Genomic DNA, 27,073 nt, shown 5'->3' with positions numbered 1-27,073 from the left:
ACCTAGGTTCTCTTTCCTCCTTCTTCCACCCCCCTCTTGAACACTCCTAGCAATAGGAAACTCATTACCCACACAAAGCAACATAGCTCCTCTTTGAAAGAAAGAAGAAATAAAGATTTGTTAAATACTTGCCATGTGCCAGGGTCTTGACATTCATTGGTTCAGCTGTTTCTCACAAGAACCCTTCAAGCTGAGAAGCATTACCCCCAGTTTAACAATGAGGAGACTGAGGCTCAGAGAGACTAGGTGCATTTCTCTAGGTCATAAAGATGAATGGGCAACAGAGTTGGAATATTCAGACCCAGGACTTTAAGAGCCACGTAAGAAATATCTTTATGTTGAATTGATGCTTGTCTCCCTGGGACTTAGGCCCAAGGCCTTAGCTGCTCATCAAAGGTCAAAGTAAACAAGAACTAGAGAGGGGTAGGGACTCCCTGAGGTCCACAGGGCAAGATAATCACACGGCCAGGATTACAAGTCAAGGTTCTCACTCCTAGGCCAGACTTGCATCTTGCCCAAGTCAGAGGGTAGCTTGGAAAGAGTGAGGATGCCACCCAGGGCTGTAAGGTACTGGTAAAAGATGGCATGGAGAAGGCCCTTTCTATAGGGCTGCTTTACAGAAGCACCCGAGGGCACCACCAGTGTCCTTCTACATTGGGAAGGCACTGTCAGGGGTTCAAGCTAGAGAAACAGACTAGCCACCCACCTGGGACAGGGACACGGGGACAGGAAGAGCAGGGACCAGTGGGTTGCAGGGTGGGGCTCACCTGCTGGGGGATGAAGGAGCTTGAGAAGGTGACTGCCGACCAGAAGAAGATGCCACAGCTGAGGATCACCTTCCTGTTGAAGCGGTCCCCCAGGTAGCCGAAGATGGGGGCAGCCACCATGAAGCTGCAGATGAAGACTGCAGGGAGAGGAGAGCTGCAAAGGCGGCCAGGGCTGCCTGCACCAGGCCCAAGGACCTATTCAACCCAGGCTTGAGGGCACGTGCCTGTGGTGTGAACCTCAGCCTGGCCCAGGAACGGAGGAAGCAGCCACAGGGATGGGCATCCTTAGGTGGGCCAGCACTGAGCAGGTAGGCGAGGCCTTCCCGGGTTTGGGTGATACCATGACGCCACCTATTCCATGCTCACCCAACTTGTCCACTTTAGGGGTCTCCTTGAACACTTTCTACATGCCAAGTAGAAACAGTGGGGGTCACCACAGTACCTCATGTACCTGCCCAGCCCACTGCCTACTTCACAGAGGACATGGACAGAGGGAGTGACTTGCTGACATCCCCCAGACATTTAATGTCCCAGTGGGAATTTGACCACTTGTCTGTCTGACGCCATAGCTCTCTGACTTTTGCACATTGTTATCTTTATTACACATGGGAGAGAGGTTCAGAGAGGGAAAAGACTCTCCCTAAGGTCACAGAGCACAGCAGGACAGAACTGGACCCAAAACTATCTGCCTGGCACACAGGCACACTGGCTCCCAGGAGCTTCAGGGATTTTCCTGACAGCTAGAAACCCTGATGTCATTCATTCACTCCTCTGCCCATCCATTTGGCCATTTTTTTTTCACCTACAGTGCACCATACAGCATGTTCTGGTTAGGGGGACATCTGTTATCTAGATAAACTAAATTCCTGGCCATAGCAGAGCTTTCATTCTAGTGAGCACAAACAGACTACAAGTAAACAGCATAGTGCATCAGGTAGTGACAGGTGCAAAGAAAGGTAAAAGATCCGAAACAGGACATAAGAAACATACAGTGTCTGTGTATAAGACTGACAGAGCAGATGTTGTGTTTTCACACATGAGGGCCAGACTTGGGAAAAGTAAAAGAAAAAGGCATGCAAATATTGAGGCGAGAACACCAAGTGCAAAGGTCCCGGGGCAGGAGCACATTTAGCATGTTTTGTGACAGCAAAGAGGCCAGAGTAGTTGGAGCGAAGGAATGGAGAGGGAAAGGGGTAGCAGACAAGGATGAGACGGCAGATGGGGTAGGATTTCATGGCCCACTATACCTAGTGTGGCTTCATGGATAAAGAAGGAGAGTAATAAAGGATGCTAATGAAAGGAGAGACGTGACTTGATTGTGTTCCTCTGCAGCAGGAAAGCAATGGTCTTACAAGACTTTGTGCGAAGGCCCCTATCAGTGATGGGAGGGGACTTGGAGGCCCCAGGTGGATGAGGAGGCCTAGAACAGGGCAAGGCAGCCCCTGAGTCGCATAGCGAGGCAGCCTCCCCGGAAGCCAGTCCTACAGCTGACAGGCAGATGGCCAGACAAAGGCAGGGTTGGGGGTGGGCAGACGGCTAGTCCGGCTGGCCTCTGACCGTCAGGCTGGGCATGCGCGTGGGCTTGACCACTCCCCCTGTGGACCTGAGTTCCTGAGATGACACTAAGAGAAGAGAAAGAGACAGGGGAGCAAGGAGGAACAGAGCACCGGAACAGGGGTGCCCTGGACGAGGCAGAAAAAGTGTGACTGTATTCCTCTATCCAGGCCAGAGCAGGGCAGGCAGGTGGCCGGGTAGGTGGGGGCCCCGCTAACCTAATTCTGTGTGATCTGGGGACTTGGGCAGAATCAGCACAGAGGTAGAGCACCAGTGACACGCTGCCTGGGCATAAGTCTACCTCTGTACCTTCCTAGATGGGCAACTGTGTCCACGTCCCAACCTTCCTCTGTCCCAGCTTCAGGGGCGCGCTGGTAAATGCACAACAACTGGTTCTCTGTAAAGGCGGCAGAGGAGACCTATGCGGAGCACTCGCTGATCTGCAAGGTGCAAACCCTCCTGCTGGGGCAGAGGTCAGGCCACCATGAGATGTTACTGCTGGGAGCTGAGAGGATCCCTACTGCTCAGGCCAAATAATAGGATCAACCCTAGGAACGTAGATACTAGCCGGGCATAGTAAAATAATTAGAAAGCGGTAATTGTGAGTATGTATTTCCTTTTTAAATATGAATTATTTAATTGTAAGTATATGTAATTTTGTGTTTAACAATGGCTTTGTCTAACAAGCAGCTCACACAACTCCTGAAAATTTAACAATTGACTCTCCTGAGCTAGTATCAGCCAGCTCCAGCATGCCAACTTCCTCATCTGTAAAACAAAGATAAAAATAGCAACTCCCCTGGGCTGCTCCAGTACTAGATGAGCTAACATGTGGCACATGCTTCAGACCACACCCCATCCACAGCTGGGGCCCCGCTCAACCACGCACCCTGTTTGCATTAGGCAAGGTGGATATTACTGCCTCACGTCAACAGAAAGAATGTTTTCCTGCTGGACCTGCCTCCCAGGACCCACCCAAGATCACACTGGGATCTGGGCAGGAAGAGTGATCGGTCACATCCCAACTCACATGTGTTAGGGGGAAGAAGACAACAAGCACCTGTCAGTGAACCTGCCTGTGCAAGGTAGGGGAGGACAGATCCAGAGGACAACATGCTGTTCCCTGTCTCCCTGTTGGGGAACAGAGAACATCCGTGGGTTACCCAGCTTAAAAAGTTAAAATGTTGGGGAATAAGCAAGGAGCACCAAAACCTGCTGGAGAGAGAAGGACCTCATGGAGAGAGTAACGTCAAAGGTGGCCATTGAGGCATGCTCAGGAGTTTACACAGTAATAGTACTACTTAAAATCAATAATAAAATGGAAATCCCAAATCTTGTAAGTGGTACTATATAATGGGTAATGAGGCATGATGCTTTATACTTGCAATTATCCTTTATAGAGCACTCATAAAGGCAAGGCCCAGGGAAGCGCCCGTGGCACATGCACTGATTATCTCTTAATAATGACTCTTACTATAATCTTCATCCTACAGCGAGGACCATAGTGGCTGAATGAAGTGATGTCACAGTGAGTGTGGAGCTGAGCCAGGACACAAACACTGATTGGCAGTCCAGAGTGCTTGCTCTAGATCACATTGCTGCACTGGGAGGCAAAAGGTCCCAGATGATGTTCCCAAGGTCAGTGGAAGGTCAGGGTGTGCTGGGGACAGCGAGGAAGAGGATCAGGCTGCAGCATGAGAAGACCATGGAAGAGCAGAAACAAGGCCATGGGGCCAGACTGAGCCCTAACAGCCAGGCCCAGGTTTGGTTTCTAGACCACAGTGTGGCCTGCTGTACCCCAACAAAGGGGAGCACTTGGAAAAGCACACTAGGGACATAAAGAGGCCTGAGAGGCAGTGGAATTTACCACAGGTAACACAGCAAGTCATGCAGAGACCTGGGCCCCTGTGTGACACTCAGTGCCTTCTCCTTGGGGACAGAGGAGTCCAGGGTTGGGAGGGAGATAGGCTTCACCTTGTGGTCGCATCCCCTTACCCCACTCAGGGCATGCAGCAGAGAGGAACCCTCCAGGCCCTTGGCATCTCTCTCACAGAACAGCAAAGGGGCCTGGGCACAGTCAAGGTAGAAAGAGGAGGGAGGGGTGCTCCTGGTAGGTGGAGGAGCACAAGAAAGGCCTGTGTGTGTGGCCGTATCTGATGGGGGACCAGAGGCCCAGTCAGCCAGCAGCCAGCTCTGCAGGCAGTGAAGACCAGCCCAGGCTAGAAGCTTCCCCTGTCTACCTCCCCCAACCCTGTGTGGTCTTTGTTGTTTGAGGACAGCTTGCTGCCAGACTGGCTGCCCCACCCGGGTTTTGGTAGGGGTGGCTTTCCCAGAAGTTCTCGCATGCACGAGGACATCCTGTGGCTGGGGTGTGGGGAAGCCCTTGCTCAGCTCACGTGTGCTGAGCCCACAGGTCTGGAACAATGGAGTTGTGGGGCAAGAAGCCAGGATGGGGGGATGGGGGAGGGGTCGCAGACAAGGTGTGTGGAGTTGGAACAGCCTAGCTGTGGAGGTGGGAACCTGGGCACCCAGCCTCACTCCCTCCCCCTCGCAGGGTTGTTTTGAGGCCATCAGAAGGACAGGAACAGGAAGACATGCCTGAGGTGCTGTCCAGCCCTTGTAGTCCCAGAGCTCAAGGTTCTAGCAGCAGCCAGAAGTCCCACACTACCCCACCAGGAGCTCTATGGCCCGATAGGCAGCCCAGGCCTCCATCCTGCCACCTGTGCCAACACGTGTCCAATCTGACCCCAGAAGATGGTTCTGGAGCAAGAGGCAAGGGCGAAAAGGGGGAGCCTTAGGCTTCATGCTGTGACCCTGGAGCTGGCATTCGGCCCCTGCCTCAGGTTGGGCTCAGTCCGGGCCTGAAACAGGGTTATTTTTATGAAGTCCGGGCTCCAGCTGACCTGTTATTTAGGGAAGACTCACGATTGCCCACATCCTGTGGCAGGGACGATGCTCAGGCAAGTGCAGGGTGGGCACAGACCAGGCTCTGCTGTCCAAGGGACAATTCAGGCCAGTCCAGCTGATGGGAAGGACCCAAGATAGAGGGTCCTGCCAGTGCATGGAAGCCCACCATGCTCAGATGCCTGCAGGTAGAGTGGGGAGCACCTCCCTGTATACCCCCTCGTCTGTAGCCCTGTGTTGGCCCCTCCAGCACAGAAGGAATAAGGTTCTTGGGCCTCCTTCAGAGCAGGGCCCTGGGAGGAGAGCCACAGGGGATTCCAAGTCTGCCCAAAGCAAGCATGTCACTAAGCTGCCAAGGGGAGAGGGAAGGCCAGAAAGATCCCCAAAGCAGAGACACTGTCTGGTTTCAGTCTGAGATGGCTCTTCCGCCGTCCTCCTCCCCCCCACTCTAATCCTGGCCCTTCCTTGTAGCCCCCAAAACCCCAGCCCTGAGTAGCCTCCTCTGCCATCCGTCCTGCACTTGGCTCCAGAGTCAACATCAAGGCACATGCATCTTACATGGACTGGCCCTGCTCTAAAACTTCTCAGGCTTCCCACTGCCCCAAGACAAGATTCAGAGGCCTTGACCCAGCTTTCAGGGCTTTCTCAGTCAAATCTGCCGCAGGTCCTGCCCTCTTTTGCTCCAGCTCTCCATTCCAGCCATGGCAGGGCCTCGCACAGCTTCACTCTTACTCCCTGGGCTACATTTACTCAGATCCCTTCCAATCTGAATGGTTATTTGCTTATTTTCTGTTCAACTGGATCTAATTATTTTATTTTTTAATTTTCATAGTTACATTTTTCACTGCCAGAATTATAGAGTTTAGGTCTTTTTAACATTTTCCTGTTCTTTCTTTCTTTCTTTCTTTCTTTCTTTCTTTCTTTCTTTCTTTTCTATTCTTCTTCTTCTCCTCCTCCTCTTCTTCCTCTTCCTCCTCCTCCTCTTCCTCCTCCTTTATCTCCTCCTTCTCCTTCTCCTGCACCTCCTCCTCCTCCTCTTCCTTCTTCTTTTTTAAATAATGCACTGTTCTTATCTTAGGAATCCTACTTTTTCCTTTGAGCTTTGCAAGTTAAACCTTCTGAATCTTAAAATTCCTTTAACATAAGGCTAGATGGGGGCTGAGGACGGAGCTTAGCCGTAGACCACTTGCCTAAAATGCATCTATAAAAATAATAATAATTAAGTAATTAAAACAAAATGAGTCGATAGCCCATGGCTCTTCAGCTTGTGTTGGGAGCCAGCCAATGCCTTCTCACAACGATGAGCTTTCTCTGTGCTCTGCTAATTTAGAATTTGAGTTTATCTTCAGAGAAAATTGTCACTGGAATCCCAGGCAGGCCCTGGGTCATGAGGCTTCCCACCCGGCAGTTTGGGATTTCCTTCTGCCAGGGTACCCTGAACTGCCCAGCCTCCACAGGGACAGCGTAGGACCCAGCCTGTGAGGAGGCGCAGCGACCTGGACCATGCTGTCTACAGAAGCTAGGTGCATAGTGGAGCCACCCAGTCACACCAGAGCTCCGCAAACCCACTGCAACCTGAGCACCACTTGGGACCAGAGAGCTTGCCTGGACCCTGGAGGGAGTCTGAATCCCAGGACCCCAGTTGGCTCTTCCCAGTTCTCAGGGTGAAGAAGACCCGAGCCTGGAATTGGGGCCAGGCTGGAAAAACTTTAATGAATCTGGGTGGTGAACACATGCGAGCAAGTTGTGCTGTCCTCTCTACTTTTAAAACGTTTTAATGAAAAAATGTTTATATTAAAAATACTGTAACAGGTTCTAAGACATAGACTTCATCCCTAAGTCTTCTGCATCATTGGGCTTTGATTCTCCACTCCAGCTTTTGACGTCAGCTCTTTGCTTCTGGCATCTGGGAATTTCCCTGTTAGCATTAGCTTTCAAGTTCAGCTATGTAATTTAAACATGTTTTCTTCCCATATTTTTCTAGCTTGAGAGCAGGGGGAAGGGTTTCCTCATAACTCCAAATCTGACAAACTGACCAGAAGTCCTTTCTCCTAAACAAGCTCTAACTCATTCTTCAAAACCCCATTCAGATCTCCCCTCTTCAGGGAAGCCTTCACCTGCCTCAGTCAGAGGTACGTACACATCCCACACCACCCACCCGCCACGCCTCCCACATTCGTCCCCACTCCATGCCTGAGTGGTGACTGGATGATCTGTTTTTGTTCCTATAGATAAGAGTCGCTCTATCCGGTGATGGACTGGGTCTAGCACAGATACCACAGGCTCAGTAGCAGCTACCCCTTCAGATGTGGGCCCTGCAGGGTCCCAGTGTGTCCAAGCCCATGAGCTGTGGTTTTGCTGTGAGCTGTCACCGAGGCTGAGCTGTGGCTCCTGTGAGTAAACCAGGGGTCAGAGCTGTGCTGGCAGCGATGTGCAAGGTTTTGCTGAAGTGTGCCTTGCCCAAGCCAGTTATGTGCTGGTCCCAAGGAAATAGCAAGGCAGGCCCAAGCCTGGCCCTCAGGCAACCCTCCCACCCTGTCTCCTGGCCCCACAGTCCCTGGTACCCACAAATAAGCAGGTGGCCTGCTCCCACCATGCCCCTTTGATCTAGGCAAGCACCGACACCAGGCTGGCGCCCTCAACTCAGCTCCGACCTTATCAGGCCTGGGGAAGAGACAGGTGTCTGGGGCCTAGGCCAATTAGGCAACTTGCCTAGTTGCCCACTGAGTCACATCCTGGTCTAGCTGGACTGGCTTCTTGGCTCAGATGACTGAAGGGTTAAGGATGCTGGGGAGAGATGCTCCAGCTGTGCCAGAGGTGGTTGGTGGGGTAATGAGCACGGGCTAAGGGCTCCTGAGCTTGCAAGTGCTGAGGATTCTCACTATGTCCCAGAGGTACCCCTCTGGGGACACTGAGATATCAAACCCTCAACCCCGTCCACCCTAGCAGAGGCCTCCTATGGGCTCCTATCTCAGGCTGATGCTCTTTCACCAGAAGGCCTTAAGAAGTTGGTTTCCTCTCTCTCATCTGGCCAGTGAAGCTAGCAAAGGAGCTCTAGGCTCACTAAAAGAGTCCAACAATAATCATCCACTTCTAGCCAGCTAATCCAGATTAAGTAAGGACTCTGACTCTCTCTCTTCAGCTGAGAAGCCAGCCTAGAACAAAACTGCAGAAGGACCTGGGATGCTGACCCTCACACCTGCCATGGGACCAGTGCCCCTTTCTCTCCCTGGAGACTGTGGCCCTGACCATGTGCTGGGAGGATTGAATGGAGGAGGCTCAGGGTAGGGCTTCCCTCTAGATCAGACAGCAAGGCCTTGACCAGAGGGGATGAGGCTCGGGTCAGGTCTACAGTGACTCAGGGGCACTCAGGGCAGGCGGTGAACAGTGAGGTCTCCCTGCTCTTCCTTCAGCAGCTTGGCAGCCAGCTGCCTCCCACACTCCCATCTGGCATTGACCCCACCTTCTCAGTAAGCGCTGGTCACCGAGTGTGCAGGGCCTGGGGCAATGCAGGGCAGGCTGACTGACTCTAGCCCAGCCAAGGAAGCCTAGCCAAGGAGGCCCAGAAAGGGACAGGGAGGGGCTGAGCCTCCTGATCTGGCAGAGGTGCTATCCACAAGGCAAGACCGGGCCATCCATGGGGCACAGTGGACCATACCTCCTTGTCCTACCCCAGTGAGTCTCACTCATTTGGACTGAGCCCTAGAGATATCACATGGGCTCTCTCTGAGCCAAAAAGACCCCACCAAGTATCTAAAGGTAAGTAGCCTGACTCTTGGCATTTTCTGAGCTCAAGGAGGCATTGTGCATACTGGAATGCCACCTAAACAGGTCAGGCAAGTTCCTGGACAGAGCAGCTCCCTCCACCCCACCTTCTCAGGATAGCCCTGGGAAGGGAAGAGTGTCCATAGTCTGGAATGAAGACCATATCCTTCTCCCACACACTGACCTGGGCTTGAAAGCCAGAGGGGCTTTGGGGCCAAGAGCCCACAGACAGGCGGCGTCAGGCTGGGGTCTTACAGTAAGGCTGAGGCCAAGTCAGAGCCAGACTTCCTGTCCCAGCCCCAGAGTATGGCACTGGTCTGAGACTCCACCCCGGCCCAGGAAAGGGCTGTTGACTGCAGTCAGCATGGCAAAGGCAATGCGGAGGCCAGGGAGCCAGGAGCACTACCTTGTGGGGCCACAGACGGGGCAGGGGAGGGACAAGGGGGACATGGCTGCTCCCCAGAGGGAGGGGCTGACAAGCCAGGGTAACTGCTCAAGGGCCTCCCACATGGCTCCTGCTCAGCTCCTAGCAGCGCAGTGAGGCTTAGGCCCTTAGTGCCAGGGAAAAGGGGGTGGAGTCTAGCCCAGGACCCATGTTCTCAGGCCTTCACTTTGTCATCTCAGAGCTGAGTCCTAGGACTGGTAGCAATGGAAGGCGTGAAGGGTAGGGCACAAGATGGAAACAGGGTCACTGAGGTTCTGCTGGCATCGCCCAACTTACTGATGGAAGGACTTCCCTCCACCAGGTTCAACAAGGGACACATCACTGGACCTCCACGAAACCTCAGGACTCAAAGAAGGATACATCCAGTGGGCTGGGGTCCTATGCCTGCACCCCTGTTTGTCTCCCACAGCCCCTGAGGGCAGGTGGTATATGTTTTATGGAGGCTCAGAAAAGTCCCCTTTGTGGGAAGTGATGGTGGGACCCAGATGCAAAGCCCTCGCTCATTCCAAGAGTGAGGACCAGGGAGAGAGACCTGAGGAAAATAATAGGGGACTCAAGGAACCAGCTCCAGGGTAGGCAGCTAGGAGGGGAGGGGAGCCTCACCTGACTGCAGCAAGCCTGCGCCTCGGTCCTTGACCCCGAAGTGCTGTTGGATGTCCAGAAGGACGCCTGGAGGGGGAGATGTAAAGTGCTTACTAGTGACGTCTGACACCTGGGTGCCCATCACCCCACTCCACGTAGGTGGCCCCCAACCCAGCCGCATCTGCTGGGCTGCAGCCTCTGCCCTACCCAGGCTGACCAGCCCACTTTGGACCCTACAAGCTGGGTTTCCCTCCCACCCTCCCTGGAAGAGAGGGCAGGTTCCTGCCCCTCAGCTACTGCAGTGGCCTAAGGTCCTGAGATGGGCAGGGCTCCCCTCTGCTCACTTGGGGGGTGGCAGTCACACCTCCCATCATGCCATCTGTGTGGCCTAATGCTGGATCAGACCCTAGGATGGGAGCAATGGGTGTGACCCTGCCCTCAGAGCGACCACAAAGCCTCACGCCTACAGAGCCATGGGCAGCCACTAAAGCTACAGGGTAGCCCTTGGGCTGGGGAGTGGCAGGGGCAACCCAAAGCCACACTCACAGGGCTCCCCTGCACCTGTGCACAAGTGCATGCCTGCACACACCTGAGTGCACACACGTATATGTACACACATACACATACACACACACACACACACACACACACACACACACACACAAACTCACTCCAGTTGCATTGCAGATTATAACCAACACTGTCAGTGTGCGGAAGTAGGAGTCAGGGTAGAGGGAGAAGCAGGCAGGGCTCCATGGCTTCCTTCTTAGATGAGGGGAGTCCTAGAGGCAGTGCCTGCTCCCAAACATGGCTCTTTCTGCTCTCGAATTAGTGCCCCACCTGGCAAGGGGGCAACTGGAGTGCACAGAACTGCCACAACTGCCAACAGGCAGAGTCACGGCTATCTAGGAGCCCAGCACAGACCCGGAGCCCTCCCACCTCCTGTACCCAGGCCTCCCGAGCTAGTGCACCCACCGCCCCAAGGGGCCCCAACTTAGCTTATCTCTAAGGACAGCAGGACACTGTGACAGGGCAGGGGAGGAAGGAGAGCAAAACAGGACCCTGTCCTTGGGAACCGGTATACACCAACAGAGGCCTCTGGGGACTCTCAGAGCTCTTTGTGATGATGGTGACAATGACACTAGTGAAAATGATGGGGTTTACCTGGCTGAGCATTAAAGTTCTTGTTTAATGTCACCTAACTCGATGAGGTTGCTGTTATCCCACTTAACAGATGAAGAAACTGTGGCACGTGACCTTAAGCCACGTGCACAGAGTCCCACAACAGGGAAATGCGAGGAAATAGACCTCTGAGCATTGTCTGAGGCCCTGGTCTGGTAGCTGGTGAGATGGAATGGTACTGTGCCTCTCTAACCCCAACCTGGCTGGGGTGCTGAGCAATTCTTGGGCTGCAGGGTCAGATTCAATGGTGTCCCACAGTTCCAAAGAAACTAGAGTCCTCCTTGTCATTGCCAAGTGGGGGTTTGCCCCCATCACCATAGGAGAGCCTGGGTGAGGGCCAGCTAAGTTCTCAGTAACAAAGGCTGAATGGGGCAATATTCTTGCCCCAAATGTGGAAGCCAGGGACTGGTGCTGGGCTTGGGGATGGCAGGGCTAACAAGTAGGACTCCCACATTGCCCCAGCCCAGCCGCAGGAGCCCAGAGGCCCACTGTGACCTGTGGGCAGCAAGGACCTGGGAGCTGGCCACACTCACCTCCTAACCATAAAAGCCCTCACCTCTCCCAAGCCAGAGCCTCAGCTTACCACATCATCTCTTTCCTAGTAGCTGTCACCTGTGGCACCCCAGTGCCCAAGTCTATCCCCAGGCTATAGGCTACAGGTCCAGTCCCACCAGCCCAGCACTTCAGCCTCAGTTCTCAGGTACCGCCTCTCCACCACTCACCTCTGTGATCCCTATCACCACAGCCTGCCAACCCCACACACCTCCTCTTCTATCCTGGCATCACCTGGGGCCACTCCTTCAAGACTAGCTCAGATGCCTTCCTCTTTGGGAAGCCTTCCATGATTTCTCCCCTCCTGCCACCTGCAGTAAGTTAATGTTCCACTCTCCCTTATCTCTACTGATTTCTGCACTTGTCCCAAGGTCAAGTAAGGATTAGACAGTTCTATATAGGAAAAAACAAGGACATAGAAATGAACTTCTGGGGCCTACTTGGATCCACTATGGCCAGTAGCTAAGAGATACTAACTATTGCTTCCTACATAGTTCCAGCTGGCCTTGAACTCACTATGTAGCCCAGGCTGGCCTCAAACTCACAACCATCTTCCTACCTCAGCCTTCTCAGTCCTAAGATTATAGGCGTGCACCACCATACCTGACTTGATGGATGACATTTATATTCTTGCTAAATGCATTAGTGTTTGTGATTTTTGCCTATGAAGGAATCATGGGGCAGACCATGGTTGGCACACACCTATAACCCCAGAACTTAGGAGGCTGAGACAGGAGGATGTCTGTAAATTCAAGCCAACCCTAAGCTATGCACTGAGCTCAAAACCAACCAGAATTACAGAGTTAGATCCTGTCAAAAAAAAAAAAAAAAGGAACTGAGGCTCTAAGAAAGATATGTCCAATCCTTCACTCACACGCTGCATCTAGCCCTGGACAACTCATAATTTGGCTTCACAAAATAGTAAGTTTTAACTTTGAACTTTGAGGCAGGATTTTAGTGATTTTTTTTTTCATGACCTGTTTGCACTGTGCTTGAGCAAAGACTACACAGGTGATGATGGAAGGCTGTGCAGGGAGGGTGACGTGCTAATTCCACCTCTCACACCTGTCATGATCAAAAGCCACATGGAAGCCTGGCAAGATAGCTCAATGGACTAGGCACCACTTAGGCAAGCACAGAGACTGGGGTTCAATCCCCAGCACCACATGCCATGCCATCCCCCCAACCAGGTGTGCTGAGCCAGCCACCCGAACCAGGTGTGATGGCTCACACCTGTAATCTCAGCACTGAGGAGGCTGAGAACAAGAGGATCACTACAAGACTGAGCTGCGCAGTGAGACCCTGTACCAAGCACATTAAAAATGAATAAATAAATAAATACCCACATGTACTCCTGCAACTCGTGAGTAGAATACACCCATTACCAATAGCAGTGGTCCAGCCTACTTACACGTGTGTGCCTACAAAGACAGGCATGTACTGTGACAGGAGTTTTCTCATTTAATATTAAGTGTGGGCTTCCTGTGTTATTTCATAAAATGATTTAACAAGTAAAATATGAAAAAGGATATTTTGCTAATTATATACATTACATTGTATATTTCATAGGGAACCTGACAATTCCTCCCTACTTGATGACACAAACCAAAGTGTTGGATATTTATACTTGGGACTCAGGAGGCACAGTCAAGATTGCCTTGTATTCCAGGCCAGCCTGAGCTATGTAATGAGTCCAAGACCCTGAACTATATAGCAAGACCCTGTCTCATGAAACAAAACAAACAAACCAGGCATGGTGGGGCATGCCTGTAATCCCAGTGCTGGAGAGGCTGAAACAGGAGTCATTACGAGTCCAAGCTGCCTAGTAAGACCCTGTACAAAAGACATTAAAAAAAAAAAAAAAAAAAAAAAAAAAAAAAAAAAAAAGATGTAAAGCAACTTGTCACACAGCACATTAGGATGTTTTGTTTTGATTTGGGATTTTTTTTTTTTTTTAACACAAGGTCTTGCCATGTAGTTCAGTCTGTTCTCGAATTCACAATGATCCTCCTGCCTCAGCCTTCTAGGGCTGGGAATACTGATGTGTGATACCACACCTGATTAGCACATTAGGTGTTAGAGGTGAGATTGGAAACCAGGTCTGAGAATATTGAAGAAAAGTCCAAGCTCAATATCGAGGAAAAGTCCAAGTATAACACAGACCACCCCTGTGGACAAACTGGTTTAGGAAGGGCCCAAACACACGATCAGTTCTGCAGAAGACACCAGCTAGGCATCCTCCAATCTAACTCAGTTCTGGGGTAGTATCCAATCCAGGAAGTGGAGGGCTCAGCCCCATGACTGCCCCCTCCCCAGGTGTCTGACCTGTGCTCCTGATCAACTAGGACCAAGTCAGGATTCTTACCCCTCCTTGGTTTTGGTTCATTTCCGGCAGCAGCTCATAGAACTCAGAAAGAGCAACATCCACGTGTTCATAGTGAAGAAATCTCCCAGCACAGGTCTGGAGGGGATAAGCTGCACACAGCCAGGCATGTAGGAAGGGACAGGGCATTCTCCCCTCCTGGAACCTCCAAGTGTCCCCCTGCCCAGAAGCTCTCCAGACCTGTTCCTCTTGGAGTTTATGGAGGCTTCCTTACAGGTACACAATCAACTGAATCCTTGGCCCACTTGATCAACTTAACCCTCAGCCCCTCACCGCTCCCAGGAAGCTGGAGATAGAGTCAAACAACAGCTCTCTAATCCTACACTGGTCTCCTGTGGGCACCTCCTCTGCTGAAGCCACCCAAGGACTGCCGCCAGCTCATCAGCATACAAAAGATATCGACAATCTTGAAGATTCAAGAATTTCAGGAGCTCAAGGCCAGAAAAGGGGAGGAAGATAAAACAGGTATTTTACAAAATCCACATCAGGTCTGTTGCCCCAGAACAAGCTTGATCCTCTGCCATGCTACCTCCTCGTGGCCTGCTCTTGCCCCCCTGGTACACAGCTGGCCCCCAGGGACTCTTAGAGGTGAATGCACAGGCAGATGGGTGGCCACAAGTAGGCCGGTGGCCAGGACAGGTCGTAGGCCAGGATGGGGCCTATCACAGATTTACCCTGGGAGGATGAAAGGAGGAGCGGAGTTGGGAGGAAAGTGAAAACTCATCAGGGTCCCAGAACTGTACCCTGCCTACAGCCCAAAAGAAGGATGACGACGCAAATCACCATCGAGTGGGTATCACAATGGCCACCACAAAGCCACCCCATGTCCAGAGTCAGTCACTTCTCCTGCTTCTTCCTCACAGCACACAGTCAGCCAGCACAGCCTTCCAATCAGTCACTTCCCCATTCAGTGATTTAAAGGTCAAGCATTTGTCTCCGCCTCTGGGAAGCCTCCCCTGATTCTCCCCCTCACAGAGAGCTCCATGGAAGGAGGAGAAATTGTTCTCACATCCAGATGAACATCCAAGGTCCCCAGAACCCCTGGGCAATCTTGAGCCAGCATACAGGAAGCTCTAGGCTCCACCTACCACCTGTCCACAGTCACCTAGAGCACAGCTTTGGGTCCCCGTCCCGTGTTCAAGCAGAAGGCCAGGCAGTAAGGTCCTCTCAGGCCTTCTCTGAGTTTCCTTTCTGGGCTTGGTTTCCCTCTTCGAGGCCTGGAAGGAGCCATGGCTGCAGGAAGGCAAGAGCCCACTGGCCGCTGGCACGGGACGCGTGTGTCACAGCTGGGCCGCTCGCCTCACATTTTCCTCTGGGCTCCAGCCTGGCTTGGGCCCATGTTCCCCCTCCCTGCTTTACCACAGCCTTATTTTTAGCCTCTTTCCTGGAGGCTGAGGTTTGGTGGGTCACAGGATGGGCCTCCTGCCCAGGAACAGCTTCCCACAGCTTAGGCCAAACCAGGTCCCTGCCCCACTAACCTGGGGGCTCCCAAGCCCAGGCAGACCCCACTGTACCACAAGGCATGCCGCTCCAGGCTACCCCTCCAAACCCGTACCCAGAAAGGCTCTCTGGCCACAGGGCCCTCCTCCTCCAAAGTCACATTGTGAAACTACGGGACCCCTGAGTTTTCCCTCCCACATGTACCCAGCCCAGCCTCACAGAGATCTTGCACCAGTTGCCCCCTGGCTTGGCAGGCCTGGGCTTCCAGCCTCTCCCTGGCTTCTGGCTTCCATGTGGTGGCCCACACACGTGCTCACACCTCACTTATCCCAGCTGTAAGGAAAATACTGACCTGTCCCTCAGCTAGTGCTCCTTCCCATGCCTTCTTCCCAGTGGAAGCTCTTGCCAGAAAGAGTTCTTTCCCCTCCTGCTCCATGTCTTCACCTGCCTCATTCCTGATGGTAGCTGTCCCTGCTGGCTCATCCCTCAGACCCACTCACCTCTGCATTTCTCAGATTCCCAGTCTGTGGCTTCTCACTGCGGCCCCTTTCCTGGGCAGCAACCTTGCCACACCCAGGCCAGACACCTGGATCAGTTATGAGTTCTTCCTTCCTTCCCTTGGTCCCAGGAACAGGCCTCAGATGTTCTGTCTTTGCCACATGCCTCTTCCCTGGCTGCCTCCCTGCCTCTGGCCTCCACCAGTTCATCTGCATCCTTCCTGCCCCTGAATCTATTGAGTTCTTAGCAATTTCCAGCTAGGTCTTAGGCTCTGGGTTGGAGCCCTGAGACCCAGGGAAGCTCCTGGACTCAAAGAGTTAATGCTGTGGCCCAGCCTCGGAATCAACCATGAGTACCTCAAGACCCACTAGCCCATGTCTCTGTTTCAGTAATACTATTAACAACAACAGCAACACACACAGTAGTGTGACTGAGTGCTTAAAGTGTACCAGGCTGTTCTGAAAATGTCAGCTCCCTGAATATGGCTGCCAGTAACACTTAATGGCTTCACATTGCTGCCTGAATAGGGCCCAGGCTTCTAGCACATAGGGCCTCCATGATTTTATCTAACTCAGCCATACCCTCACCTTATACACATACACACACACACACACACACACACACACACACACACACAAACCCACAACCCTGAATTCCAGGCTAGGGAGAATACCACTAGCTGTGACCCCTTGCCTCCCTGGACCTCCATTTCCTTCTGAGTAAATGGAAAGACAAGAAAGATCAATAGATCAATGGCCAGGTGTGGTGGCGCACACCTGTAATCCTAGCAGGCAGGGGGATCACCACAGATTTGAGACCAGCCTAGGCTATGTAGTGAGTTCAAGAACAGCCTGAACTTACACAGTGAGACTCTATCTAAATAAATGCATAAATAAGAAAAATCAGTGCTCCCCAAACCTGCTTGAGAATTCCAGTCACCTCAGAGAAGACATCTTTTAAAATACAGCCTCCTAGGCCAGGCATGGTGGTGCACAACTAGAATCCCAGAACCTGGGAGACTGAGGGAGGAATAGTGTTGTGAGTTCGAGGTCAGCCTGAACTATATAGCAAAATTCTGTCTCAGAAAGCCCTCCCCCCCACACACACATCCACACACAAACAGCCTTCTGTGCCCCTCCCAGATCTACAGAATCACCCTTTGTAAGATCAAGACCCAAGACTCTATAAACACACTGCTCTGCTCAGGTGACCAGAAGACAATGACCTGGCCAGTGTGAGCTGCCTGTGACTGGCCCCCTGTGCCTCTAACCTCTGCCTACTGCCGTGTTCCCTTCCCGGCATGTCCAAGTCCACCTGCTAAAATCCACCTTCTCTTCTAGGGCCCAGGTCCCCTACAACACCCCTCATCCTCCAAGGATCTTGGATCTGGGGTCTCTATAACCTCAAGACACTCCAGATCAGGATACTCTTGGCCCTAACCTACCTGGCCAGCTCTTACCCCGGTAAGTACAGAGGCCCAAGAGCCTGGCTCTGATGACCTGGCCCAGGTTAGTGAAAGCTAGAAACCACAGCCTGGTCTCACTAGCACCCCATGGCCTGGGGGCCAAGCCACGGACCCAGGCATCCAAGCCCACACTCACATATCTGCTCCTGAGTCCACAGGGCAAGGTATGGCCCACATCCTGCAGGAACAAACTGAGTGGCACCATCTGCCATTCCTCTGAGCCTCTGAGGCAAGGATGGTCCTGGATCCAGCACAGCTTAGCCACTTGTGAATCTCAACTGGGTCTGCCCTACATGTACCAAGCCCCACCCATGCCACCCTACAATATAGATTAATGCCAGGGTGGCCTGTGGGTATCCCTGCAAGGACCTTATCGAAGCAAGGCTGTCAGGCAGATCTTTGGCCCCTTAGGGAAAAGCCCCTCTTCACCCAAGAGCACTGCTTATAGACTCCACCAGCACGAAAGCGGCACCACCCAAGTTCAGAGAGCCCCCTCCTCCCCAGCACTGCTGTATGCCAGAATGGGCAGGGCAGCAGCCAGGCCTCTGGGCTGTGGTTCTAGCCTATCATTTGGGGCCAGTTTTCCTGGAACCAGACTCAGCCTTAGCAATTTGGGGGCTTTTCGGAGGCACTCCTTTCCAGCTCAGTCTCCCTGGCCCTGGCTTGGCCCAGGCCCCAGGGGCCACTGACAAGGTGGTCACCATCTTATCACGGACTCAGAGGTGTGGCTGGTGTAACCATAGACACAGCATAACACAAGAGCACAGGAGCAGAGAGGGTGGGGAAGAGGTAAGAGGCCTCAGAATGGCAAAACTCAAGCCCACAAGCCCTTGGCTTAGTGCTTCAGGACTCCTGCTCCCACTTCTCAGATAGAGGACTGAGACTGGGAAGGTGCTGGGATAGAGAACAAAGAGCCAGGCAGGAACTGGGCTGTGCCAGCCACCAAGCCCAAGCCTGGTATGCCTTCCCATCATCATGCTTCCAGAAACTTCCCAGAAAGAGCCTATAGCCACTGCCCCCTCAACACCCACTCTGGCTGTCTTCACATGATTGTTTGTAACAGTCATGTGCCCAAGCAACACCACCTCTGCCCTGCACAACCTCTTATACTTTACAAAGCCTAAGCAGGCCCCTTGCCTCTCAGAACCCCATTCAGCAATCCATGCTTGACCATGGAGCGACCACAAAGATACACAGGACTACAGCTGGGCTACAGGGGACCCAAGCAAGGTCTCCAGTTAGGCAGATGACTGAAGAAGAGGAGATTGGAGACCAGAATCAGGTCCCCAGCCTCCAGCCTGTGGCTAATGCATTATCGCCGAGTATTCCTTTCTCTAACGTAAAGGTTCCTGCCCTCAGCCACGTTTCCCTGGACCATTCACCTACCTCCCAGCCACCTAGAGATGACCAGACCCAGAATAGACCAGCATTTTCTTTCCCATGGCCTCACTTTGTGACCAGGGGCCAGTCCTGTGCTCTGATATCTGTAGAGGAGACAGGCCAAAGCCACCACTGTGCCCTCCTGAATGTACAGAAGCACTCTGCCCAGCTTGGCTGTGGGGTGGTCCCATTGGCAAGGCCAAGGACTGAGCAGACAAGGACTTCCTCTTATTTCCTTCCTGGAGACAGGAGGCCCTGAGGCTCATTGTACACCCTGGGCAAAACAAAAGAGCAGCACCTGCCAGAGGCAGAGGCCCTGCCTCAGCAACAAGAGTGGGCCCTTCATCTCTCCAGACCAACCAGTGTCCCTTCCACCCTGAAAGACATGTTTTAGAGTCAGACTAGCATGCGTCAACCCAAGTTGGCCACTCAAGGTTATGTCAACTTCCTGGAAGCTAGGGTCACAGACATGTCAGTCCCTGAAAGCAGGAGGGAGATGGCAATCCTACAGGTGCTAGGGTGGAGGTAGAAGAGAGTTCAGATACAAACCAAGAGTGAGGTGGTTTGGCACAGAGGATTAGGGAAGACTTCCTGGAATGGGGGCACAACATTGCCGAGGCCACTAGGAGAAACAGGCTGGAAAGTGCAGCTCCTAGGACACAGCCAGAGCTGGGAAAGATGGTCCAGGGAAATCTGAAGGCCAGTAGGCAAGAGATCTTGCAACCAAGTAGCCCATACATAATACCCTTGCAAGTGAGAACTTGATCACAGCAAAAAATGGACAAAATCTTCTATTGTGGATTCAGGGATCAGAGAAGGTCAAGATCTGCGTGAGTCACACAGCAAAGCTGCCAACATCTGGCAACCCGAAGCACCCAGGAGACCCTCAGGGCCAAACAGGAAGCCCAGCCCCAGAAGGCTGGGATGAGGCCACTGTGCTCTTTGCCTCCCTCTTCTTATCTCCCTTCTGTCCTCCAGATTACAGCCCCCACACCCAGGCAGAAACAAAAGCCACTTCCTTTTGTGGAGGGTTTGGGGAAGGGACTAGCGGTGCCCCATCCTTGGGCAGTTCTCTGTAGGGCAGTCTCAGTAGCAGGCCACTCCCTGCCTTCCTTCACCAATCACAAAGTGGGAAACTGAGGGTTAGGCCTGTGTCTCAGACTAGGTGAGTTTGAAGGCACTTCTTGTAACAGATGAACAGCACAGCAAAGCACTGGCAAAAGCAGCAGGAAGGTACCTTGAGGAGGAAGAGAATGAACAGCTGAAGTTAGTCACCAGGCCACTGGCACTGAGGACAGCAGGGCTCACTGGGGTGTGGACTCTGTCTGCAAGGTGTTCTGGGTGCTCTGCCCCCAGATCTTAGCTGGGGTTTCCCCACAGTGCACATGTGGCAGCCCCAGGGCAGGCCCACCCAAGGGGGCAGGGCAGGGACTGTATTTATCCTTAAAGTGACTATCCTTATCCAGGGAGACCTACAAAGCCACAAGGCCTGGAACCAAGCTCCCTATCAAAGATCATGTGCCTCAGTTTCCCTATCTGTCAACTCTGGGCAGAGTCAACTGAATGTATTAAAAATGAACCAAGAGGAGAGTAGTGAGCCCCAACCCAGCAGCCCCTCCTTCTGTACCCTGCCAGCTGCTCAGGGGAAGCCCCTAACCCATAAGGCCTGTGCTGCTAGCTGGGTCTCCTTGCTCATCTCTCCTCCAGGGCTTGTGTTCATGAGCCGTTGCCATGGAGACTGGTCTCAGCCTCGTTGGCAGCAAGGACTCCCCCAGGGTAGGGCTCTGCCTCTGTTCCCCAGCCCCACCCTGCCCAGCTCCAGGTGCCCAGCATGTCACCAGCTGGATGAAAGGGAAAGAAAATAGGCCTTAGGAAGGGAACAGGTGCCCCAGAGAAGTTGGGGAAGGATCAGTTCTCAAATAGTCATTCACCAACCATAATTAGGACCTAGGCCCGCTCCCTCTTGCTGGGCCTGGTTCCAGGAGCCAAATGCTTCCACCTACACCCTCAGTTCTGCTTCCATTATACAGATGGAAGAATGGGAGCCCAGGGGCAGAGGAGGCTCTGCAGTAGGAAGCAGGGGGGGGGGGGCTCAAGGCCCTTGCCTGAGAGACTTCTTCCCTTCTCTGATCTGTCGCCAGAAGGGGGCTCAGAATGCCCAGTAAATAGAAGCTAGGCCAAGGAGGGCCAAGGGAGCCAGGTGCCCTTAGGGAGCCCAAGCTGCTAAACTGAACTCTAAGTGCCCCGAAGGGCTGGAGGGCTGCTAACCCATTCTGCAGAATCTCTAAGCTTCTAGGCCAGGACCAGGGGCAACTGACCCCCACAGAGGCACCTGAGATGGAGATCATACCGCGCTGGGTGGGCGGGCAGTGCTCGGAAGTGCTTTGTTCTCTAGGCACCAGTGTCCCACGTGCACACAGAGGGAAGGGTTTAGAGGCAGTTTCTGGGCTACCACTGTTTCACCCAACTAAAACAAGGCTCCAGAGAAGGAATGGGAGCCTGACCCTCCTCACCTGGGGCCAAGGCCTGTTTCCCTCAGGGGGTTCTCATGGGGAGGAGGAAGGGCCATAATTAACTGGATCACTGGGTGGTGCTGGGAATGCCAGAGCAGAGGCAGAAGCTACTGGAGTTCCCAGGATAGAGACCAGCTCTGGTACAGAAGGGAAGGGCTCCCCAAGGCATCTGCAGGGACAATCTGAAAGACAGTCTGAAAGGGACTGGCATCAATAGAGGAAACAGGAAGGGCATCCTGGCTAGGGAGGGGCACAGCTTGAGCCTCTGCTCAAAGGTGAAGGCAGCTGACATTTGTGGAGTCCTCTGTGTCTGGCCTTGCTCCAGGTGCTTCTTCAGATCCACGCTCATTCATCCTGCACAGCCTATGAGGTGGAGCTGGGAAATTATCCCACAGTGGCTCGGGCGATGGCTACAAGGTCGCACAGCTGGTAAGCGGAAGAACCTGGTCTCCAGCCCTGGTAGCAAAGACACTGGACTGCTCCACTCCAGTGACCACCCCCCAGCTACTATGACACTGTCACATGTTCAGAAGGTAAATCATGCACCAGATTTCCAAGACAATATGCAAAAGAATGCAAAATATCCCTGGAATAAATTTCATATCAAGTTCATCTTGAAATATGTTGGATATCTTAAGTTAAGTAAAATATATCAATTAATTGCACACACTTCTTTTACTTTTTTTTTTTTTTTTTTTTTTTCCTTTTTAAAATCAGACTGGACTACCAGAAATTTTAAAATTACTATGTGGCTTCTATCATAGTCCTTTTAGATGGTGCTGGTCTATACTATGAACAAAGAAAAATGTGCAAGGCAAATGTAGAGAAGAGTGAGAGCTCTCCTGTCCTTTGATGAGGGTCCCTGAGGCCAGGCTGTGAGGTTCTCAGGGGCCAGGTGGGCACAAACATCAAAGGTGACCAAGCAGCGGAGTATCTCCCCCCACCCCAGCCCCAGTCCCAGCTGGGCTACCAGGCAACAGGTGGACTCAGGCCCTGGCACAAGATGTGTGCAGCTACAGTAGTTATTATGGAGATAGTTAAGTGTCGCTCAGAAGTGAACTTGGGGGCAGGGGGAGGGAAGTCCACCACAGAGAGAGGGAGCCAGGCTTATCCGGAGAGGAAATCGGTGTGTGTTGTGTGTTGGGGGTGGGGCGGTACGGGAGCTCCTGCCCTAGGCCAGGACAGGGAGGGATGCATGATCCAGTCAAGTGTTTGCCCAGGGCTCTCCAGGCCTTCCTCCCTACTGCTCCACACCCTCTTAGCCACTACTCCCTACCTCTGCCCCCATGACCAATTCACTAGAAATGTGCTATCTTGTTTCCCCATTCTGACAGGCTGCCCCTACTAAAACCTCTAGTGGTGGGACCAGACTTCCCGAATCCCACCCTCTCCCTGCTGCCTCTGGCAAGGTCAGTTCTTTAAACAACACCAGAGGGGGCCTGGGACTGGAAAACACAAACTGAAAAGTGTTACAGTGCCAGAAGCAGCAGTCATTCCCTAGCTGAGAGCAGGTAGAAACCTATCCCCAGGCAGCCTTACTTACTGGTAAATCTGACACTAGATTTGTTGTCCAACTTCAGGAACCCCATGGGCAAAGGCCACCCAAGGGTGTTACCTCTCCCATCAGAAGCCTGTTTTGCACTGACTGCAGGTCCCTGTGTTCTCTGACTTCTCCCTGAAGGATGGCACCTAAACTCCCTGGCTTTCAGGCAGCACAGCATAAGCAAGATGGGGGTCGATGGACTTGAGAGAACACACAACACTGCTCACCACAATCAAGGTAAGAGTCTCTTGGGGACAGCCCAAGCCAGAAATTGATGCCATTGTCTACTTCCAACTCCCTCCAGGGAATGGATGAAGAGACTTGGGTTTTACAAGCAGGATTGAGGGAATAAGGAAGCCTCTGCCTTGCATCAGAGTTCTTCCTTACACTTGACACAAAACTCCATTCAATAGAGCAGGAGATTGTGGCCCAGAGAGAGGCACCAGGTGGGCATGTGGCTTATATCAGGTTTTTCCCCCAATCACCCCCAAAGCGCTACAACCTACAGAAAAAAGAAAAAACCCCTCTCCCCCTCCCCACTCTACCTCCCAAGCTGGCTCTTGGCCAGTTACTCAGAATTGCACTCCTGCTGTAGGGAGCTTCCACTATGCCAGACTGACCAGATTCCTTTCTTCTCAAGGCTGCATCATTCCACGCCAGGGGCAGCTCATCTAGGGCAAGTCCCTACCTCTTGACCCTGACAAGTCAGAGAAGGCAGAGCTAGCAGAAGGGAATCCCAGAACCACATCCATCCCAAGAGGCCCAGAGACAGATCAACTCAAAAACAGGGAATCAGATCTAAACACAAGCTGGGACTGGCCCAAGGTCATGCACCAAACACATTTGTGGCAAATCTGGGACTAGAAACCAGTTGTTCCGTGGACTTTAATCCTATCCTTATTGTTGATTCCCAGAGATATAGAGAATAAAGCCGCCCCTCTTTAACCCCAGAGGCCTATGCCCTGCCCCACGCCCCAAGCACCATAGGACCAGGGGAGGTGTCTCCAGGCTGCTAGCCAGGGCCAGCTGCAAACCGCATCCAGGGTCCCCAGGCGCCCGCGGACCCGCCCCGCCCCTCCCTCTGCGCCCCTCAGACCAGGGCCTTTGTCAGCCACGCGCTCACAAGCTCTCTCTTGCTCTCTCTCTCTCTCTCTCTCTCTCTCTCTCTCTCTCACACACACACACACACACACACACACACACATCTGCGCCGCCACGCGCGCACACATTCGGTTTCCCTGGCGCACACCCGCAAGGGGCGCACACACTCTCAGCACGCATGAAGGGGGGTGGAGGCGACCAAGGAAGGAAGGAACTGACGGGCCATGGACGTATGGACGGCCAGGGGGGTAGAGGAAGAGGAGAGGCCCGGGAACCTGCGGCTGCGGCAAGAACGCAGAGACGCAGAGGAGTCTCAGAAAAGGGACAACGGGTGGACCGTCAAGGGCTGGCGAAGACTTGCCGTCCGTGCCGGAGATGGGGACTCCTCCAACCCCTGGCCCTGGGTGGGGGCGGGGATTGGACCCATGGAAACGGGGACATCACTTGCCCCGCTGTGCTTGAGCAAAGAGCCCTTAGGGACTCCCGTAGGGCTTGGGTATAGATGGTCTGAGACCCAGAAGCTCCCTAGGGTCCTTGGGGAGAAGGGGCCCTGTCCTCGGGCCGGGTGGGGCACTTGCTCACCTGCCACGGTGTACCTGTCCAGGTAGTTCAGCACGTTGCCCAAGCTGAGGATGGCGGCGGCTGCCCCCCGCCCGCGGCCCAGGCTGGCCGGCTTGGGCTGCTGTGCGCAGGGGCCCTTGGCAGCGGCTGCGCAGCCCGGGGTTCCGGGGATGCTGGGGGGTCCGGCCGGGGCCCGCCTCACGCTGCCCGACAAGGTCTGCACCTCATCGTCTACAGCCACGACTCCAGCGCCACCCGTGCCCCGCGTCCCGCAGCAACCGCTACCGCTGGCCCCGCGCTGCGCCCCCCGGCGCCGGCGCCGCCGCTCCGCGTCCGCCTCCTCCTCCTCCGCGCCGCCCGCCGCCGCCGAGGCGCATTCCAGGCACATCATGCCGGCCGGGATCGGGGCGGCGGGGGGCGCGGGGGGCCCGGGGCCCAGCTCCGGCCCGCTCAGTGCGTGCGTGCGCCGCGGAGCCGCCGCTGCACCATCCTGGCTGGGCCCCGTCGGCTTCTGCGCTCCGGCCCCGGCTACGGCGCTGCCACTGTTCAGCCCCACTCGCCGCCGCCGCCTCTCTGACAGCTGCGGCCCAGCCCCGCCCACGGGGCCCGCGCCCAATCAGCTCCAGGTTCGGGCCACAGCCCCGCCCCGCACGTGCTGCGGGGGGTTGGGGGGCCTGGCCGCAGAGCCCCACCCGCCTGGCGGGGGCGCAGTCACGATGTAGCAGTGCGGACACGGACACGCAGCTCGTGCAGAGGCGAAGGAGTTCGCGAGGAGTGTTAACAGAGTTGGGGGTGGGGTACAGGAAGCGGGACCCCCGAATACCTACTCAGTACCCTCCACTCAGTTCCAACGACTGGCAGAGACTGGGAGACAGCCAAGGATTCAAACCTGGAGTGTCTGAAGAGCCTAGAGAGAAGGGTCCTACGTGGTCAAAATAGGGGCACCTGTTGGAGAGCCTCTGGGTCCAACAGCTCCCCGCATCCCCTGATTCAGCCAGTCCAGGGAAGGCTGTCTAAGAAACATGAGGCATGTGGGCTTGGCCCTGGACCCCGACTTCCATCAGGATTGGAAGGCATTGCTGCCCTCCTCCTCAGGTAGCTCCTACCTACCCTGGCCCACTTCTGTGTGTGCACCAAGAGCCCCCCTGTCCCCACAGAGTGGCAACCGCTGGCAGGGGTAGCCATGACTGAGCTTAGGACCCCACCAAAACATTAGAACACTGAGAAGGGACCTCCGTAGGCTTCAGACTTCTAGCTGTGCCCCAGCGAAGGGTACAAAGCCTTCAGTATCTGGGTCCTAGCCCAGCTCTGCGCTGGTATGTGCTATGACCCTGGACCAGCCCCTGACCCTCTCTGGTCTTAGTTTCTCTAAGGTTAGATAGGAGCATAAGATTCAGCCAGTTTGGAAGTCTCTGAGTGGTCACTCCTGCAGGCTGGAAGGGAGGGTGCTGTCTCTGCTGGAAAGTGGTGGAGGAGCTCCTGTATTCAAGACTACCAGCTGTTGTTGCTCTGTCCCATCTCAAAGGTGTGGATTTCTGTGATGCTCTCCCTAATCCTCCCTATTCATCTCTCTGGGGCTTTGAAATGAAAATCCTGTGCAATGTGCAGATGACAGAACGTTAGAACTGGGTGGATTGTCAAAATCAGGTGATTTTTCCTATTTTTCACAGGTCTCAGAGCACAGAAAATGACCCCATCATGAACATGCAGCCATCCAGCAGCAGGGCTGGAGCTAGCTCAGGGCTCTGATATCTTCCCCTAGGGTTGGGGGCTCATGTGCTACTATAGGCTGTTAGAGCCCCCACAGCCCCAGCAGGTGCAGCTTACGAAGGTATTGGCCACAGTGAGTCAAGATATAGCCAATGGTGATGCAGCATGAAGCAACCTCACACTGTCTCTGGTGAACAGAGTTAATCCCCAAGCTGGTGTTTCTTGGCGCCTTTGAGGTATATTTTAAATTCTGCAAAGTGACTAAAAATATGCTTCAGCATGTTGAGTATGAATGGCTGTGACAGAAGGGTTAGGAAAACATTTCATTCTGAAAGTTGCCTGCTGCCTCTTTCCAGCTTGCTGATCTCAGGCCTGCAAAGCCCAACAGGGCAAGTTCCACATCCTAGGACAGGTGATTAGCTGGCAAGGACAGACCTAACAGCTCTACTTCTAGCCCCCACATTGATCTGAAGAACTATGATGGTGACAGGGGACAGTGTTGGCTGCCCAGCTGTGGAACTGTGAAGATCTGAGTACCACTCCAAGCTCCCCTGCCCATTCCCCAAATTTCCTGTCCTTTCAGCCATAATTACCCTTTTCCAAAGGACAGTTTTAACCCTTGACATGAAAGAAATGCATTCTTCCCATTTCCCCACCGGATTGGTTCCAGAGCATAGGTTTTTGAGCCCTTTGAATTTGGGGGACCTCTGAGCTGCCATCAAGCAAGC

General features: G+C 53.6%; 1 protein-coding gene across 2 annotated transcripts in view; it reads right to left on the bottom strand.

The window, feature by feature from the left end:
• The window catches only part of Spns2 (sphingolipid transporter 2), a 36,765-nt gene extending 11,599 nt beyond the window's left edge, over window positions 1-25,166 (bottom strand). For both annotated transcript variants that reach the window (XM_004638298.2, XM_023723225.1), the window contains exons 1-3: window positions 24,657-25,166; window positions 10,039-10,104; window positions 768-904 (exon numbers count right to left, since the gene is read on the bottom strand). In XM_004638298.2, the coding sequence (XP_004638355.1) occupies window positions 768-904; window positions 10,039-10,104; window positions 24,657-25,026 (573 nt within the window). In that variant the 5' untranslated portion in view covers window positions 25,027-25,166. The remainder of the gene's footprint in view (window positions 1-767; window positions 905-10,038; window positions 10,105-24,656) is intronic.
• Window positions 25,167-27,073: the final 1,907 nt, after the last annotated feature.

Source organism: Octodon degus, unplaced genomic scaffold (assembly GCF_000260255.1).
Source record: "Octodon degus isolate 3935 unplaced genomic scaffold, OctDeg1.0 scaffold00098, whole genome shotgun sequence".
Taxonomy (NCBI): Eukaryota; Metazoa; Chordata; class Mammalia; order Rodentia; family Octodontidae; genus Octodon; species Octodon degus.
This window is presented reverse-complemented; position numbering and strand designations above follow the sequence as displayed.